General features: G+C 39.1%; 1 protein-coding gene and 1 long non-coding RNA gene across 12 annotated transcripts in view; one reads left to right on the top strand and one right to left on the bottom strand.

Moving 5' to 3' along the window:
- AOPEP (aminopeptidase O (putative)) overlaps nt 1-20,820 on the bottom strand; it is a 567,977-nt gene that overhangs the window by 161,980 nt on the left and 385,177 nt on the right. Inside the window, exon 12 of one of the 11 annotated variants that reach the window (XM_069087996.1) lies at nt 16,451-20,583. The exons of the other annotated variants lie outside the window; for them this stretch is intronic. Within the exon in view, the coding sequence (XP_068944097.1) occupies nt 20,554-20,583 (30 nt within the window). The 3' untranslated portion in view covers nt 16,451-20,553. Of the gene's footprint in view, nt 1-16,450; nt 20,584-20,820 lie in introns of those variants that run through there. 11 annotated transcript variants of the gene reach the window in all.
- The window catches only part of LOC138161153 (uncharacterized), an 86,578-nt gene that overhangs the window by 21,460 nt on the left and 44,298 nt on the right, over nt 1-20,820 (top strand). The gene's annotated exons all lie outside the window — the stretch shown is intronic.

Below are 20,820 nucleotides of genomic sequence, written 5' to 3'. Positions count from 1 at the left end.
AATAGAAATAAATAGCTAAATAGCCATTACCCAATAGAGAAGTGGTTAAAGTGTATGATCAAACTTCTCAAAAGAATAATTGCAAGCTGGTAACAATCATACAGAAGAATGCTCTGAATCACAATTAAGAGAACTATAAATCATAGCAATCCTGCAGTTTTACCTCATACTTTGTAAATTGGCAAAGATGATAAAAAGATAGGAAAAATCAATGAGGGAAGATAGGCACCCAAAGTACATTGTTGGTGGAGATGGGATTAATACAACTATTCTGGAACACAGTTTGGAATTATGCAAAAAAGGTGGTGAAAATGTCCCAACTCTTCACAAATAAAGTGGTTAAGCCTGCAATGGTCTTTGAAGCAGAGATTCCTCTCCTAGCCATATACTGCACGGGCAAAAAGAAATGCTCCATATACGCCAAGAAATTTATCGCAGTGTTTTTGTGGTAGTAAAGAATTGTAAACAAAAGAGATGCCAATCAATTGGAGAACAGCAAAACTAACTGTGCCACATGAATGTAATGAGATATTATTATCCTGTGAGAAACAAAGAATATGATGTACACTGAGATGCATGGAAAGACATGTGAACTGATGCAAAGTAAAGTAAACAGCTAAGGAAATAATGACTATAGCAATATAAATAGAACAATGACCCCCCCCAAATGATTACCTTAGAATTACAGAGAATAACTTTGACTCCCAAAAGAAGAGATGAGAAAGCGCCTCCCCCTCTTCCTTTGCAGGACTTGGGAATGGGGTACATGGGCATGGAACATTGCAGACAGTGTCAGAATTTTCAATATATTGATCAGAACTGTGACTCTTTTCTATTTTCCTTTTAAAAAAAAGACTTATTTTAAGGAATGGTTCTTTGGAAAGAAGGAGGAAAAAGGATACAGGGCAGGGGAGAAATCCAGACCATGTAAAAACAAAATATATTAATAATTTTTTTTTAAAAATCAGATAAGTTCTTCTGATACCACTTAATAAGATCAGAGATTTAGAGCTAGAAAGAACCTATCCACTTTATAAATGAGGAAACTGAAGCCCAGAGAAGAGAAGTGACTTATCCAAGGCCACACAGATAAGTAGTGGGACTGGAATTCCAACCCAGGGTTTCTGTTCTGTTAGGACCCGCTCTCTTTCCTCAGTGTTTTCACTGCCTTTGCTCCATTGACTGGAGTTGCTGTTTGTAAATCATCCTTAGGTGATGCTCTGTCCCATAAGTTGATCTTATATGGGTCTTGGAAAAGATGCTGATTTGTTAAGTTGACTTATATGGGGAGCCAGAAAACTTCCTGAAGGCTGTCAGTGATTGATTTAATAAACAGCAGAATCCAGGATGCAGTCAAGAGCCTTGACCTTATTAACATAATCCCAGCATATTTAAGAAAAGTTCAATCTGCCATCTGCATGACTGTGCATACGCATATGTAAACCAGTGGTATCAATCTCAAATGGTCTAGAAAAGAACAAATTAACATTCTCTAGGTCGTACTCTATTTTTATTTATTTTATCTGCCAGGGACTGAAATATGACATCTCTGGTTCTTTTTTTTTTTAGTGAATAGGTTGCCCTTTGAACACTGGAAGGACATAATGAAAATCAGAGCTAGCCTGACTTGTGAGGGCCTTTAATACCAGAACGCGTATTCAGTTTAATACAAGAAGACCCAATTAAGAGATTTTTTTTTAGCCAAATGTTTTCTAAGACAGAGGTTCACATTCTGAAGCTGATATAGTTTTCTTAATACTTACACAGTTCTCCTCTTCTGAGAAGCTATTTTTATGAAGTAAAGGACAGTTACATCATCCCATTAAAATGTGTGTTACTTTACCACAGATCCAATGCTACTCAAATTTGATTCCCTTCTGTAGGAAGCAATGTGTACTTCAACTTTCTATCACATAAAAAGGCTGATATAGTGAGCATTATTCCTAATCTCACTTTTGCTCTTTATTATCTGTGTGACTCAGGAAAGTCACTAAACATGTGAGGTCTAACTTTCATAATCTGAAAAAAAGGAGGGAGTTTACCTACATGACTTCCAAGGTTCCCTTCCAGCTCAAGATCATATAAAAGTCAATCAGCAATAGTGCTAGGATTTCTGCATTATAACATAATTCTCCTCTACTGTATAGTTTACAGAGGATACCACTTACCAAGGAGGTGGCTGTTCAGTGACTGAGTGAGGACTAAAAAGGCTTACTGGCAGGGTGAACATTATCTGACAAGAAGCAGAAAGTCAGGAGAAGGCTTGTGAAAAAAAAAAATCCTCAGGATGGGAAAGAAGGACAAGTAGTCTAAATCAATGGTTCTCAAAGTGTGGTTCTGGGACCTCTAGGGGTCCCTGAGACCCTTTCAGGGGTAAAGTTGACACCATTTTCATAATAATGCTACATCATTTTAATTTCTAATACATCAAATATAGCTATGACCTGTGTACAGAAAAGCTCTTTGAGGTCCTCACTAATTTATGAGTATTTAGTGGTCCTGAGTCCAAAAAAGTTTAAGAACTGGGCAGCTAGGTGGTGCAGTGAGTAAAGCGCCGGCCCCAGAGTCAGGAGGACCCAAGTTCGATTCTGGCCTCAGACACTTAACACACACACACACACACACACACACACACACACACACACTAACTAGCCATGTAACCTTGGGCACGTTACTTAACCCCAACTGCCCTCTAAAAGGAAAAAAAAAAGTTTGAGAACCTATGTTCTAGATCAGAAGTGTTAAACATGGGGCCTGCACCAAGTGTGGCCTAAACCAAATTAAAATGTAATTTTGAAATATTTAACAAAACAAATAAAAATGCAATCAAACATACACATGAATTAGTGACCCTGTTTCTATTTGAGTTTGATACCACTATTCTAGATAACCCCTTTTACACAGGAACTGCTTTCAGTTGTTATTTACACTGAACCTTTGACAGAAAGCTGTGAATTGCCAGTCAAAGACAGGTGAGCAAGCTTCCCAGCCAAGAAGCGGTGGGAAGGATCCTATAAATAATGCTTACCTTAGGAGCCTCCCCTGGGAGGAACAGACAAGGCCGAAAGGCAGTTTGCAAAGAAAGCTAAGGCCAATGGACTCCACTCACTTCCAGAAGAAAGGAAAGAGGGAGATGAGAGGGAAGAGGAATGTTTTAATGATGTTCATAACATGGACAATGCCTATTTTGCTATAGCTATTTGCCATTGCTAAATAACTACTATTTTGGTGCAGTGTTCAGATGCATCTTCCTCCTAGAAGAGAAGGAAAAAGGTCTGGAGGAATGCTTCTCCATTCTTCAGGGTTTCAGAGAATAAGGCTGTTCCTTTTAAAAACTGATAAAGGGCTTTAAGACACAAACAAAGAAGAAAAAAGATCTGAAGAAAGAAGGAAATCCTGACCTGTACCAGGAGGCTGAAGAGCAGAATAACATGAAGAACAGAGGAAGAAGGGAAGGACCACTTAACACTTAGAACTATATAAGAGACATGAAGCTCTTCCTATAGAAGGGAAAAGTTATACCCAAAAAGGAGAGAAAGTAGCTATTTGACCTGCTGGGAATAATTCCATTAGAATGGAAGTTCCTTGGGCTTAGGGATTGTTTCATTCTCTAACACATATCACAATGAATGGCACACTTAATAAGTGCTTATTGATTGCTAATGTGGATCCTAATAACTATCAGGAAAAAGAATATTTAGTAAGGGTCAGAGGAAGAAGAGATAATTAGTGAGGGTTCATGACACTCCATTGAATGTTAGTGATGCAGCTGTTTGTTGATGTGGCATTAATAACAAAGACATATCATCTTCCTAGGGCATAAATCTGTGATATAGCAGAGATCTTCCTAAGACAGTTAAAGCTGACTATATTACCTCCTTCTAGTGATTCAGAAAGGTCAAGAAGGATGTTCCCAGAAAAAATCTAGAAGATGATGTTAAAGCCTTGGATGAGACACTGAATATTTTAGAAAAATATTTAGGAAAAAAAATGGCATCTTCACCATTGCTTCTGACTGAAGAATGCAAAGACTTCAGAAGAGAAAGGCAGTTTTCAGAAGTGAAGAGCTGCTTAATAAAATGTTATAGGAGAAGATTTGGATTTTTGGATCTTGACAAAATGGTGAAATGATTAGCTCTTGGCCAGACACAAGAATATACCTATCAAGGTCTGGTAAAAAATAAATTTGCCTGAGTCTTATAATTCTAATTCGAAGGGCTTTTAAAGTGAAGAGAAAGGGGAAAGGATAAAATTCCCTACATACATCTATAAATTTCAGTATCTTAGACCAAGAGAACTTAACTTTTTTGTATTATGGACCCAATAGGCAGCCTGCTGAAGACTATAGACTTGTTCTGAGAATAATGGTTTTAAATAAATAAAATAAAATGCATAAAAGTATAAAGAAAACCAACTACATCAATATGTACTTATCTAATTTTTTTTAAACAAAGTTTACCATCTTAGGTTAAGAACCCTTTGAATAGAGAATAATTATCCCTCCCCCCCAAAGAAGGACAATAGTAATGGATACACTCAACAACTTACAGGTGACAAAATCCAGAAAAGGAACCTTAAAAAAAATCTGCCTCAGATGTCTGCACCCGAATGTACAGAGTCCAAGTAATAAGCAAGGAGGCAAATTGTGCCTCCTAAGCATCACTGAGATTTGGGGGGATGGGGCTCATAAGTAACATTCTGTTCTGGAAGGGTGCACACAGTGTATGAATGGAGCAGAACAGACACACACTCATGGTTTCTTGTCTTCAAGTAAAGGCTGGATGGTACCTGGTCCCAGAGGCTGCAGATGCTGTTCCTTTTCATGTATAGGTTATGACATTTGGGTGGCCTCTGAAGCCCTTTTAAACCCCGGGATCCTGTGATTTTGTGACCAGAGGTGCACTTGTCAAGAAGCACAATACTCTTTTCCAGTAGACAAATGGTTCTGTAATGGGAATGGGAATTTGAAGATCTTCCCTGATTTGAAAACAAACTCTGCCCCCTAATAGGCTGAATGCAATCACATGGAGCCTGTGGGGGAAGGAGTGTGCTGAAGTGTGGAGCAGAACCCACAGGAAGCTGGGAGTCAGGGTCAGAGAGACCATGGGAGGACGCTCAGGCAAGGAGATAGATACGTTTGTGAGTAAATATTAATCTTATGTTGGTTTGTGGGAAGGCTAAAGGATAGCGTGGCTCTCTGCTACATTGTGGTGCATTAACTTCTATGTTGCTATGATGGATTCTATTTCCTGGTTTTCTGGTGTCTAAATGAATGCTTTGCTTCTGTACTCCATATGGAGAGTATTGTTATATTTTGTGATTGGGCACCATGCGGGAATATTTATAGTCACAGTATATTTATTGTGATAATGGATACTGTAAATATTGCATTGGCACTACAGGTTCCCACTGAGGTTGGAAATTAGAGGGATATAATTTCTTTTAAAAAAATAGTATTTTGCTTTTCCCAATTACATGTAAAGATAGTTTCCAACATTCATTTTTTATAAAATTTTGAGTTTCAAATTTTTCCTCCTTCCTTCCCTTTCATCTCCCCTCCCCAAGATGGCCAGCAATCTGATATAGGTTATATATGTACAATCATGTAAACATATTTCCACATTAGTCATGTTGTGAAAGAGGAAACAGAACAAAAGGAAAAGCCATGAAAAACAACAAAAAGTAGAAATAATATGTTTTGGTCTGCAGTCAGACTCTACAATTGTCTGGATGTGGATAGCATTTTCCATCATGAATCTTTTGGAATTGTCTTGGATCATTATATTGCTGAGAAGAACTGTTATTGTGTACAATGTTCTCCTGGTTCTGCTCATTTCATTCAGCATCAGTTCATGTAAGTCTTTCCAGGTTTTTCTGAATCTGCCTGCTCATTATTTCTTGTAGCACAATCGTATTCCATTCCATTCACATACCACAACTTGTTCATCCATTCCACAATTGATGGGCATCCCCTCAATTTCCAATTCTTGGCCACCACAAAAACATTTGCTACAAATATTTTTGTGCATGTAGGTCCTTTTCTCTTTTCATGATCTCTTTGGAATACAGGCCTAGTAATTGTATTGCTGGATCAAAGGGTATGCGTAGTTTGGTTGTCCTTTGGTCACAGTTCCAAATTGCTCTCCAGAAGGACTGGATCAGTTTACAACTAGGGGGAGATAATTTCTAAGGCTTCTTCTAGTTCTGTAATGCTTTGGTGTTATGGTTTGGAGGCAGTGAGTTTCAAAGTCTTTAAGTGATTGTCTTCTTTCATCTAGAGTACCAGATTATTCTACTTCATGATATGAAGTGGATTTAAATGAGGTTTTACTTCCATAAGGAAAAAGTTGGCTCCCATAGGCTATGCTAGAAAATCCTACCACCCAACTTGAAATTCTTTCACAAAGCATGCTGAATGAATTCCGAAGATGCTACCATACCAGACATTCTAAGGTGGAGCAGATGACTTTATGTTCCTTTTTCTTGAGTGTATGTTGACTGTTAGTTAATCTTAACTATATCCAGGGTTATCTTGGCCTAAAAAACAGTCAAATGTTTCTAATAATTTCTTTAAAATATCTTTGTACGTCCTCTTCAGACAACTTGGTACATTTATTGTTATCTTACACCAAATCTGAGATGCTGATTGATTTGGAACTCATTTCTAGCCTTCTTTCTTTTTTCCCCTAAATTGCATTTTATTTGTATTCTGAACTTAATGCCAAATAAAATGAGAATTTCTATATATATGGTAGGACAGAAAGGGAGGATTGTATGAGATTGTGAATTTCTGTTATATAAAGCTTCCTTATAGCTTTGCTTAGCTAGGCTTGTTACAAGGATTGTGTGTATGTGTGCACAGGCAGTGCATGCCATGCACTTTGCCCCACAGAGGGCAGGGAATGGATTTGAGGGTTAGCAACAGGTTGCCAAAGAAAAAGAAGAAAACAAAGAAAATAAGGTCACTAAAGCATTTAAAAATGTTTAGAAGAACAGAGAAGCCAGGTAGCTTTGAAAGTAATAGCTTGGATATATCATATGCTTACTTTTTAAAAGCAAGTTGTACATAATCAAAATTAGTGGCTTCATGTAAAATCGTCAAGCTCTACTTGAAGAAACATTCATTTTTCCTTCTTTTTTTGGTGTTCATTAAGTTTTTAAATTTATATTAAAAAAATTCAGAATTTTAAAAAATTATTTTATCTAATCTGAACTTAAATGCCAAATAAAATGGCCATTTTGATATACATTCTAGAACAAGAGTGGAAAACCTGTGGCTGTGAGGACACAGGAGACCTTCTAGATCCTCAAGTACTGCCCTTTGACTGAATCCAAACTTCACAGAACAAATCCCCTTAATAAAAGGCTTTGTTCTGTAAAACTTGGACCCAATCAAATGGCTGTACCCAAGGACCAAGGTCACATGTGGCTTTGAGACTACACATTTCCCATCCCTGTTCTAGAACATAAAAATAGAAATGTACATACAACTACAAATATCTATTATGCATAGCTTACTTTCCTTTTAAAATATATAATAACATGTAACTTTCAAAGCTGTCCTGCTCTTTGATTCTTTCTGTTCTCTCCTATACATTAGGAAAAAAAATGCTACAATGATGCTCCCGTTCCTTATCTTTTCTTCTGGCTACCCTATTCTGAACTGACCTCCCCTTTCTACCCAAACCCTCAACTGGAAACAAATAAACAAGAATCCCCACACACACACCATGTAAAATAAGTATAATCAAACAAAGCAAATTTCCATGTTGGCCATGTCCAAAAATTCATGTCTTATTCTGAATCCTGAGGTCGTCATTTTTCTTTTAGGAGGTGGTAGCATGCTTCATGACTAGTCTTGACTAGCATCATGGTTAGTCATTTCATAAATGAGTCTTCAAGTCTTCTAGAGTTGTTTTTCTTTACATTATTGTTTTTGTATATATTATGTTTCAGGTTCTATGCATTTCTTTCTTCTTAGTTCATATAGGTCTTCTGAAGTTTCTCTGAAATACTACTTTTCATAATGTCTTACAGTGTAATAATAATATATATGTATAAAACATTTATATATCACCATTTGTGTAGCAATTTATTAATTGATGGGTTTCTTCTTTGATTCCAGTTCTTTGCCACAACAAAAAAAGCTTTTATACTTATTTTTGTGCATATGATCCTTTTTCTCTCCCTTTCATCTCTTTGAGGGTATAGGCCTACTAGTGGTATCACTGTGTCAAAGGGTATGCACAGTTCCAAACTGTTTTCTAGAATGGGTGGACCAGTTCACATCTCTATCCTCTTCACCGCCCTCTTTATAAGTACAGTTGTCCCTTCCACATTATGATTTTCCTTATTGCAGTTTTGACATATTGTGGGTCTGCGTAAGAAATTAAATGAGAAATTTGGGGGAGTTTTGTGGAAGTCACAGACAACTCACAAAGGCCAGCAGACAACATGGAAAAAGTTTAGAAACTCAGAAATGCATAAAATATAACGTTAACATATTTTATCTTTCAACAACCTGGTAACTCAGACTTCTTCTCTGGTAAGAAGGGAGGACCAAAAACTTTTACATGAATTTTCCAAATCCAGGGGCACTCATTACCCACAATGTGGAAGGGATAAACATATTTTACTTGGGTTAATTCTTTAGAACTTGCATGCAATTGTTGGTTTGTAAGTATACTGCTGGATGGAATATGTAGGCTATTTCTTTTAGATCTCATAGCCTATCAAATGATAGGCAGTTATATTTACTAGATAATGATAGAGATTAGAACTGGGATTTCTTGATACATAGAACTCTTGGATGAGGAAACTCTATCTACCAAATTTATGTCCTCATCTCTATAAAGTCTCACCTCTGTCGTATACTGACTGAATGACCCTGAGCAAATCACTTCTCAGTAAGAAAAAAAAGGCAGCTCTGAGATGAAATTTGTAAAAAAAAAATATGGCTATTTAACTACCCTCTGCAGCCACAAATAATTATTCCCGCTCATCTTCTTTAACATAGCATCTCAAATATTTAAAGACAGTCATATCCCTTCTGAGTTTTCTTGGAATAAATGTTATTTTCTCTACAGGCAGGAAATACAACTAATTCCTTTTTGTGCCCTCAGGATCTTTATGCCTTATGCCTCCCATAGTAGGTATACAATAAATAGTTGTTGAAATCAATGAATGTAGTTAGACTGGGCAATAAGCAACCTGGTGCCTTAATGCCTTCCCTATCTCCAATGTTGCCCACCTATTCTATAATTCCTGAAATTCTATTATAAGAGTTTTTTCAGTCTTTTAAGCTTTAAGTTTTTGATCCCAGTTAGAAAGTGAATCCCCTTCCTGCAGGAGGGTGAATACTGTAACCTATCATTAAGTATTTACATTTTTAATAAGAATGAGTTTCTGATTCTTGAGAACATGTTGGTATTGAGAACATGTTGGTATAGATGGAGAGAAGAAGACACTGAAAACCTGAGGTAACATTCTAAAGTAGAAAAAGATAAAAAATTGCGTCACTACAAATAAGTTTTTCCTATGACACAATTGTAAAAAGGGCTAGTGCTGGCTGGCTTGTGCTTTGTAGAGGTAGACAACTGTCAAACCTGAAGTCCTCATCAATACACAGAACTCTACTTCAAATAAAGATGCACATTCAAACTGTAAACATAAATATAGCCTGAGAGAAATACATTTCCTCATCTGTGATCACCTGACACTCCTTTTTAATTGTTATGTAGCCAGATTTCCAACCAAGTCTAGGGCATTTTGTGTGCTGTGGTATGTATGAGATATGACTCCTGAATGGCCAAGAGAAGGCTGAGATGATGCTTTATATATATGTTCAAAAGGTGGAGTTGGTGCCAGAGTCTTGGGAGAAAGATATGTGGTGCCAGAGACTCTTTGGGGAGAGAAAGAGGGACCTTGAATATTCTAGAGAAAAGAGAAACTTTAGAAACTGCAAAGCCACCACATGAAAGATAGCCCCAGGCTTGGCTTGGAGCCCGGTTTCATTCACATATATGTAAACTGATGTAATTTATGATGATGCAGTCAGTCAGCTCTGTGGGGCAGTGGATAGACTCTACTGGACCCAGAGTCAGGAAGATCTAAGTTCAAATCCAGCCTCAATCCTTTACTAGGCCAAGTCACTTAACCTCTATCTGCCTTGTTTCTTCAACCTGTTAAGGAACCTTAACTAGTCAGGATTTCTGCCTCCCAATTTAAGTGAAGATTTCTGTTTCTCAGGGGCGGCCAGGTGGCTCAGCCTTACAGTAAGAGCACCGGCTCCAGTGTCGGGATGACCTGGATCAAATCCGGGCTCAGATACTCAGCACCACACCCAGAAATAACTGGCCATGTAACCTTGAGCAAGTTACTTAACCCCAATTGCTTAAAAAAAAAGATTTCTGTTTCTCCCCTCTTTGTAGCTTGTTTGGATTGTGAATTTGCACTTGCTTAGGGTTCATTTCTCTCATAATAAACCTAGATTTTCATGTAAGTTTTGTGAAGTTGTGATTGCTTGTTGACAAACCTTAAAATGTTAACAATAACAGTATCAACCTCATGGAGCTGCTGTGAGGTTCAAATGAGGTATTTTTGTCTAATAAATGCTTGGTCCTTTCCCCTTCAGTCACTAAGTATTAAGTATCTACTATGTGCCTAATCAGCATTTTGCCAGGAGCTGAGGATACAAAGAACAAAACAAAGAAACATATTCTAAGGGGTAAAACAACAAGTACCTGTTTAAGTATCTTAACTATAAATATAATGAATCTTGGAAGGAAGGGCACTGGCGGTAGAGGGGGAGGGAAGGGATAGGAACGCATTCAAGTGGGAGGCAGAGCTGGAGTTGTACCTTGAAGGGATAAAAGGGCTTCTATGCAGTAGAGATGAGGGGGCACACATTCCAGTTAGTGCAAGGACACAGACAGGAGATGAAACGTTGTGAGTTAGGAACAAAAAGAAGGCCGCTTGGCTGGACTGCAGATTCAGGAGTGGGAAAGGCAAAACTGGCTGGAAAGATCAACTGGGGTTAGGTTGTGAACAGCTTGGAAAACTAAATGACGGAGTGTACACTTCATTCTAGAGAGGGAGCCCCTGGAGTTGATTGAGTAGAGAAATAACGTGGTCAGATCTACACTTTCGCAGTCGTGTACAGGAGAAATATCATTATGAGAACTAAGTGTTTGTTCAGAGACATGATGTGTTTATTTTCATCTAAAATGGTTTGTGCCTGTTTAGCCTAGGACTCAGAAGTGCAGAACCTGTGGCCTGGAGGCCACATGTGACCCTCTAGGTCCTCAAGTGTGACTCTTTTACTGGATCCAAACTTCACAGAACAAATCCCCTTGTTTAGATTCAGTCAATGGGTCACAGGTGGCCTCGACATCACTGGTTCCCCACCCCCTGGCATCCTGAATAGCCACAAAGAATGAGAATCACACACAAAAAAAAATGTGAAAGTATCAGAATCAACAACTGGAATAAACATGAAATATCAGCTCAAAACATGAAAGGAACGCCTTGGTTTTAGAGTCTAGGTGTTTCAGTGTGACACTGATCAATAAGGGAAGAATGAACTGAAGCTTTGTGCTTTATCAAATATCTTCTAGAGACTGATATCTTCTAACTTGTCTGCAAGACAAAGATAGAGATCCAGTTTTAAAATACTATTATGAATCCCTTGAAAAACATTAATCTCTTATAAAGTGTGATAAAATGCAACAAATTAATTCTGAATTGAACAGCTGGACAAAAAATGAAATCATTAGGCATCAAAAGCTGTTTCAAATTAAGGTAGTGCTTGGTATTTATTGATTTAAAAACCCCAAAGATTTCATGTAACATGTTTATTTGAAAGCATCATCTTTCCTAAATTTCTAAAACCCATTATCTTGGATTTCTCACATTAACATGAAACTTGAATTTTTCATAGACATTATTGGTAGGGTACCTGAACTAATGTTAAAATAGCTGACTGATGAAGCTAAGCTCTCTGATGGGAAGGCTTCAAGAATGCTGCAAAATTATTTTCCAAATAAAACCAATTGGCTTCCCCCAAACCAAAACCATGATGACCCTGCTATCACGTAAAGACTCTTGCACCTTGCTTCACATCTTACTAAGTTCTCTTCTTACAGGAGACATACAGTGTTCCACCATCTACTCACAAAGCCTCTGACAAACCATTGAGGAGTGGGAAGGAGGTTGATGAGAAGTGACGTTTTAGTAAGATAAAACAGCATTCTGTTCTCTCACTTCTGGGGCTCATGGAATATAAGTATAATTGAACTAGTCAACTCTTGATTATCTCGAGTGATTACTCTGCACGTCCACTTTCCATCTTGTCTTTCTTGCTTTTTTCTTCTGGCTGCTTTCTGTCGATTTAAGCCTTTGGCCATGCTTATTTGTATGTCCCCCATCAAGATGAAATTCATGTCACACACTTGGTTCTGTCAGCAGCTCAAGAAGTATTATTTTCTATTATATTAATAACCCATTATTAATTAGGGCTTTCTATTTCCTCATTGAGGGACCAGCCCTTGTAGGTCAGTCAACCAATCTCTGAAAAGCTTGGCTGTTAGAGGAGCTTGCCCTAATCTTCGGGATACATGCTCCTTGATCTTGGGCAGGATTCCACCCAACTAGGAGACCTTACTTCTGTTTGAAGTGTAAACAGAATCTAATCTAGGTGAATTCTTGCCTTGAGGAAATAAGTCTATGTCCCTGCACCCCTCCATTGTAATTTAGGGTGACCCAGCTCATGAAGGAGAAATCTGACCAGGGTGGTCTGGGTGGAGATGGATTCCTCTCTTCAGAGATCAAGCCATGTTCTCAGCAGGAGGAGCTGAAGACTTTAAGCCCATACTCTCATTAACTGCTCACCAATCAGGGTTGATTTTTCACCTGTCAGAGGCACCCCTTTTTCCAAAAATACTTAAAGCATTCAATATCTCCATGGTTTTGTCTTTGGTTACTGAGAGAAATCAGACCATCAATTTATTTATTATTAGCTAGCCTAATTAATAAATTGATTATTACTCACCCAGGAACTCTGTCTCTTGGATTTTTCACTGGTTAATAGTTAGTAGCCTTGTGGAGGGTTGAAATGAATAGCTGAAGTGAGGCTAATTGCCTTTTTTCTGAACACATTCTGGTAAACATTTTTATGTGGAAGGGCTTAATTTGCAAGGCACTACATGGCAGAACCAAGACTAATTAAGTGAAAGTTACAAGTTGCAGATTTAAGTTCATAAGAAAGAACTTTCTAACAATGAGAACTATTAAACATAAAAGGAGGTGCCCAGTGAGTGCCCCATCACTTAGGAAATCTTCACCTAGCACGTCAGGGATAATGCTGAAGATCACAGCAGGTGGCAGCTGAACTGGATGATTTCTAGATTCCCTTCTACTCTCAGCTTCTATGATCTGATGGAAATTAAGATAATTTGGAATTTAAACCTTTTGTAATTACCTGTGCATTTCAATGATCCACCAGATCACACCGATCACATACATTTGGGGCTAGAAGGAATCTTAAAAGGTCATTTGGTCCAAGACCCTCATTTTAAAGATGAGAACAGAGCAGCTCTGAGAGGTTCACTGCCTTACCCAGGGTCACACAGCTATCAAGGCTCTGAGGTGGGATTGTAACCTGATACTTCCTGTCTCCAAGAAGAACATCCAATCCACTGTGATAAACTGGATCCACCTTCCCCATCTCTTATCATCACATAAAATGGAAGGCGACCTAAAAACAGGCCATTTCTGTACCTCAGCAAACAGCTCAGTGCTTTGGCAAATATTCAAGTGAGGTAAATTCTACCAAGATTATAAATACATTCACTTTACTATAGAGGCATCTATATTTATTTTGCCTTCCTGAGAAAACTGAGGACATCCTATGCCTTCCTGATTGATTCAGTCATCAATCATTCCCTCTTTAGCTGGAGTCAGCTAGGGGCACAATGGGTATAATGTTGGGCCTGGAGGCAAGAAGACCTGAGTTCAAATATGACCTCAGCTCTGTGACCTCAGGCAAGTCATTTAACCACAGTCTGCCTCAGTTTCCTCAACTGTAAAATGGGATAATAATAAGACCTACCTTATAGGGTTGTTTTGAGGACCAAATAAAGTATTTGTAAAGCACTATGCAGGAGCACTATATAAATGCTTATTCCTTTCTTCCTTGTTTCCCTCCTCTTAAGCAAAAAGATCTGTGAGTTCTTAGATGTCATTGTTTCCTTGAAATCACAGCCTATTAATGACTTGCCTATCCTGTATACCTTTTCTCATCCATGAGCTCCCATAAATTCACCTGAAGGGAGTACATGTGACATTGTGGGGGCTCTCAGACCCACCCAACCCTGCAGGGGTGCCAGTAGAGCACTCAGGCTACCCACATGCCATCCATCCCTAATTCTTACCATGTGACCAGGATATCTTCTCTTATATATTTCCCTGATGAAATCCTTTACCATACTCCTTTAAAAAAATTTTTTTGAGGGGGGAAGGCAAGGCAATTGGAGTTAAGTGACTTGCCCAAGCTCACACAGCTAGTAAGTGTCAAGTGTCTGAGGCTGGATTTGAACTCAGGTCCTTCTGACTCCAGGGCTGGTGCTCTATACAATGTGCCACCTAGCCATCCCTACCATACTTCTTCAAATGATTACCTGTTATATATTGCAGACTACTTATATCCACCATGTTCTACTCCATTAGCTTCCTGTGAGACTAATTTTTACTTCCTGAGAAACTGTAGTGTTCCACAACATATAGCCATATATCATTGGTGGAATATTCATAGGAAAATGGTGTTGGGGCCATGAAAAGAGTTTTGTAGTTTCCTGTGGGCAATTCAGCTTGTTCTCTTCTTGTTTTACTCTGGGCCTGCCTCTTTCCTTTACACTGTCTGTCCCACATGTATACTTCTTTCAGTCAATGGCATAATGGTAAAGATGTGTGCTACTATGAAATATTGCTGTAAAAACCTGCCTGTTCCCTACCAACACCCTCACAGAGGATAGCCTTGAAGCATGTGTAGATGACTCTCATAAAAACTTTACATAGATGCTTATAGGTCAGTAGCTAATGTTTTCTCAGCTGCCTTTTTCAGTACTAATAAGGCTCAAGGCTTTTTCCATGCCTTTCCCTTGGCACTCTGACTAGCTCGTATGCTTACTAGTCTAAGTATCCTTGGTCTGATCCAGCTACTCTTTCCCTTTTTGTTCTCTTTCGTACCATTTCTCCCCCTCTGTGAGCATATCTAGGATTGTTATGTTGGTGTCTAGGGGTGGAGGCTCCACTCTCCTTAGTGGTGAATAAAGCTTGGCCTAAGAATCTTTCCATTAACCCAGTTAACTCTACTGCTGGCATTAAAGTAAGGCTATTCTCTACCACAGTTTAGGATGAGAGCTCCCTGAATTCAAGGGCTTAAACATTAGGAAGAGATTACATCAGTTTCTCCTACTCATTTCAATTCCTTCACCTGGAAGCAAATGCCTCTCTGCAAGAGTGATGATGTGACAACCCAAGCGTTCATGCCACAGAAGAGAAAAGAAAGCCCATGCACAAGACTGTCCAAAGGAGATTTATTAAAGGATGTGCTTTATAGCTGTCTGGAGATAGTAGGACACTGGGCCTCCAAATCTGCATCCAGATTGGAATGATGGTAGTTCCAAAGTTGGCTTTCTACCTTTCCTAGGTCCAATTCTAGATACCTTAGAGTTAGAGTTACCTTAAAGACTTAGAGTTGTTTTTATTTTTTTTTCTTTTGCTTTTTGGAGGGCAATTGGGGGTAAATGACTTGCCCAAAGTCACACAGCTAGTAATTGTGTCAAGTGTCTGAGGCCGGATTTTGAACTCAGGTCCTCCTGACTCCAGGGCTGGTGCTCTATTCACTGCGTTGTCTTTCATTTCTCCTTCTACCTTACCCTTCACATATCCAAAAAGCTGCAAAGTTCTGCCAATTCTACTTCTATAAGACCACTCAATTTCACCCCTTCCTTTGGTAGATGGTCTTTAGGAGATGCTCTGGTAAGAACAAATCCATTACCCAGTGTTCTTTCAGTTCTGAATCCAAGATAGCCTAGTCCTCTGACAAAAAATATAGTTCATCACTGGATTTATACTCAGAATCTTTCTAGACTGTTAAGACAAGTAATTCCTCTAGTTTAGGCCCTCATCCCTTCTCATCTAAACTGCTGAAACAGCCTTGTTACTTACTAGTATTCCTGATTCCAGTTTACTCCCTTTCTAACCTATCCTTCATATCAATCATCAGGATGTGATGCTTTTATTATATCCTTTCACCACCCTTCATTGCCTTTCTATGACCTACTAAATAAAGTTTATACGGTGCTATAAGAGTTGAGGGTACAAATATCAAAAATTTGTTCCTCTCCACAAGGCATTTATATTCTATGGGGGGAAGGAGAATATATGTGTGCACAGATAAATATACATAAGGTAATCTGAGGAGGCAGAGAGCATTAAAAACTGAAGTGGGGGTGGGAATTAGGGATGACTTCATTAAAAAGATGTCATTTGTGCTAAACCTTGTAGAATGATAAGGACCAGATAAGGAAGGAATATTTCCAAGCATAGGAATAAGCTAATTCACATGCATAAGTTTTCCATACTCTATGTTCTTTCCAAATCCTTAGTTCTTTGCTTTCATCGTGTCTTGCTTATGTCTAGAATGGCTTTCTGTCTTTCTCTCCCTCTCCCCTTGATCTCCACTAATTGAATTTCCTCCTTTCCTCCAATGCTTAACTCCACTGTTAATTTTATTTTTTATAAAGCCTTGCCTGACCCCTTCTTCCCCACTGCTATGCAAATGTACACTTCAAGGTGATGAATTCATAATTACTTTGCTAGATTTCTCCCTTGTACTTACTGTGTTTCCCTTACATGTAGATGTACATCCTGCACCCCTAACCCCATCGTAAATTCTTTTGGGAATTTAGGTTTTCTGTCCTTTCTCTCTTTGCATCCCCACTATCAGCCCCTAGCATGATGCCCTGCACACAGCAGGTGCTTAATAAATGAAGAATTGTTTGACTCTAACCTATTCAGATATTTTAGTTAGGTAAGGCCCCAATTATTTCTTATATATGTGGAAATGGGTATGCAAAAAGCGTGGTGAGGATCCCTCCTACTCATGCATATCAAAAAATTAAAATATATCTACAGAATAGCATTAGCAGGAGAAAGTTACATTTTTATGAAGAATCATTTCTAATGCTGATGGTGCAACTGGTTTCAGATTTGTTTATAAATCCAAGTGCTATGCATAGGCATGGCCACTCAGAGACTGAGACACACATTCCTCCACTTCTTTAGGGCCTGTGCTTATTTCTCCATTGCTGTACAAGCTAGATTTTTTTTATGATTTCCATTTAGTGTGGCTGATGAAGATAACCCAAGCCAACCACAGCACATGCCATTTTGGCAGAACAAAAAAACATCATTTTGGATGAAAACTTCACTAGAAGTATAATGTGAATGTCCTGTCATGAATGACTTCAGTTGCCCAGCCACAAAAATTAAAAGGCAGAACAAAGGGCTTCTGAGCAACTTTAGGAGCTCTGTAATGTTAGTCCTGGTCTGGCATATTAGTAACTTTATATTATAATGAAGTGAACAAAGAACAAGGTATCCTATTCACTGAGCAGCTCCCATAACCAGGGGGTTCTCCGATCTGTAGCTTTTTTCACTGAAGTGGGAAACCTGCTCTCTGAGAGCATGAGAAGTGCTGAAAGCAGGTAAATCACCATCAAAAAATATAAATAATCAGAGGAAATGGGTGGAAAAGATTAAAAGGAGAAGTCTGATCATTCTCCAAGGAAAAGAAGAACACTAAATCACCATCCTTTCTGCCTGATCCTGTTGTTTTTACAGAATAGTTAAACACCCAAGGAAATACCAGTTTGGTCTAAAAGACAATTTATAGCTGGGTCAGCCCCACTGCATCTGGATGTGTTTTTACAATGGGCTCCATTAGCTGACAGCATAGTTATTTGTCTACACTAGGAGCTATTAACCAGTGCTACTAAAACTTTAGGAAAAAAAATATACTACACAGAACTAAATTTTCCTCTAAATTAAAAAAAAATTTTTTTCTTGGTCAAATTGCAGGCTTAGTGATGGACAAACCCTTTCCAGGGTAAATAACAGATACCCCCTCACAATGAGTTAGTCATTCAAAAGGCATTTGGTAAGTGCTTACTGTATGTCAGGCCCTGAGCTAAGTGCATGGGACACAAAGACCACCCTTCTGGGAATGGACTGAAGCCAAGGTCAGTTTCAGTGTTCTCAGCCTGATGCTGGGGATCCCTGCTTAAAGGAACAAAATTAAGGACTCTTTCTTTTCTCTTCCCTCAGGGTCAACTGCTCCAAACAGCTACTCAGTTGTTCACAAGACCAAAATATGGAAATCAGCTTTCTCAGCTTCCTGCAATACCCCTCCTGCAATCCTTAAAAAATCCCTGGGAGCCTTTTAAAACAGCCAGTTGTGAAACTTAGTGTTAGAGGTTTTGCAGCAAATGCTCCCTTTGAGAATGCAACAACTCAACTATTAGGCACTCAACATAATAAATGTATATACATGAATGAATGCAGCTTGGCTTTCACTAAGAAAAAAAAGTATAGCATACTCAGGGAAAAGAGAATCTAGGTTTAGATTCTGGCTCTGCTATTGGCTTTGTGACATTAGGCAAGTCAGTGTGCATAAGCAGGCCTCAGTTTCCACATCTGTGAAATGAGCCAGACATGAACAAGTGAGCTATAAGGTCCTTTCCAGCTCTACAGCCTGGGACCTGCTGAGGTCTAAAGTTTGTTGGACTAGTTTAGGATCATAAGATCACAGACAGGGACATCAGAAGTTATCTTATCCAAACTTCTTGCTTGATATTTAATACTCCCATTGAGTACTCCCCCAATTTGTACCCACATTCACAGGTTGGGAACCCAGATTTTAGGTAACTGTGGATCTACGCTTCAAATACTGTGACTCATGAGTCCCCACGGGTGTGCTCCCCATTAAGAACCAGCCAGTAGACATTACTAGGTTGTTGTTGGGGGGGGTTCTCTTTTTTTTTAAATCAAAGGCATTTTACTCAGATTGCCTAGAAAGAACAGTAGGTATAAAGCATTCTTCCTATAAACCTGGGGCACACTCTCCCATAACTACATACAGCCTCCATGGGAAGGGTGGGCTCAAATTTAGAGTGCAATACTAGTAAGGGACATGTGTAAGGTGCCCATATGGCAAAAGCAACTCACAACTCCTGGTACCGTGGGGCTTCCTAGCATCCTCACCCAGGTTTCTGGGGTGTGTCCCTTTCCACAGCGTAAATCGCCAGGGGTCATAATCTTGGAAGCTGCTTCTTCCTTTTGGTGACTACCTCCCTGTGACCAAATCTGCCCACAACGTATCTCTTTTCCCCACTGGATGCAGTATCTCCAGCAAGACCTCCCACTGGTCCAAGGGCTCCCTTTCAAAATTACAAGAATTTAGGGGTGGGTGTGGGAGGCATTCTCTGTCCCTGCAAGAGATCTCCTTAAGCTTTGACTGCTATGGTACCTGGAAGCCATCCAGGACTCAGCTAAAGTCCAAAAGGAGGTGATTCGTGTGATTTGTTTTTTTGTTAGTCAATCCAGTTGCCCCCTCTAGATTTAATCAAAGATCATCTTTCCTTCAGAGAGGTTGGTCTAAATGTATTCTATTACCTGTGTAACTCAATTAACAATCTGTGATTGCACCTGGGCCTCCAATGACTGTGCTAACTATGAAAGGTGGGAATGGGTCAGTCACATCCCTGCTCCATTATACATGGAAGAGAAGTTAAGTGACTCACCCAAGGGAGGGGGCGGGAAGCTTAAATGCTAAACCAAGTCCTCTCACTCTGATTCCCACCGCACCCAACTGCCTCCTCTTAGAGAACAGCTTCCTGAAAACCCATCCCAGTAGGTGAAAGTCCTCCTCAAGGCTTTGTTATTACTCTTGGTAAAGTATGTGCCGCTCTTTTCCCATTAGGGTTAAAACAAACCAACAGTTTTTATTGGATGAAACAAGATCCCATTGTGTTCCACAGACATTGTGAGTACCCTTCAGAAATCTGAATTAATGACATCATCAGCCAGAATTTTCACAACAGTAGTAGAACAGGCCTCTAAGAGCAGAGCAGAGGGATGGATGGAAGGGTAGCAAAGAACAGGTCCTTCTGACCTTCACTTTCTTGCCCCACTGATGTTCTGAGCACTCAGGTCCTTCTTAGGGTAAACTGGACCCCATATTTGCTTGGCTCTTCAATTTAAGTAATTATGCAAGGTACTATGGCAGCTGCTGGGGATATAAAGATAGTTGTGACATAGATACTATCTCAGGGAGTACTATCTAATCAGGAGGAAAAAAACCATGTATATCAGTATCTTTGATACAAAGAAGAATGTGGAAAGTGCAAGGTAGTGAGTGCATAAGCCCCAAAAGTTCTATGAAAAACTTAAAGTAAAGATCATTTTACCTAGAACATGGAGAATCAGAAAGCTTCATGGAAGACATGACACCTGCATTGGGCCCTGTAGAAACAGAGGGACTTCAGCTAATTGAGAAGGGGGAGAAACAAGGAAGAAGGCATGAAAATGGGAATCTTTAATAAGTGAAGAAAGGGACTATGCCATGTGACTGGAAAGGAAGGATGACTAAGGTTTTAAGCCTGGAATACTTGGGAGTATGATAGTAAAAATCAAGAGAAATAGGGAATATAGGAGGAGAGAAAGGCATTGGTGGCCAGACTGTGAGTTCCAGCACAATGG

This window comes from Petaurus breviceps, unplaced genomic scaffold, assembly GCF_028583685.1.
Source record: "Petaurus breviceps papuanus isolate PSGF00001 unplaced genomic scaffold, PetGlider_PUasm1.0 183, whole genome shotgun sequence".
Lineage (NCBI taxonomy): Eukaryota > Metazoa > Chordata > Mammalia > Diprotodontia > Petauridae > Petaurus > Petaurus breviceps.
This window is presented reverse-complemented; position numbering and strand designations above follow the sequence as displayed.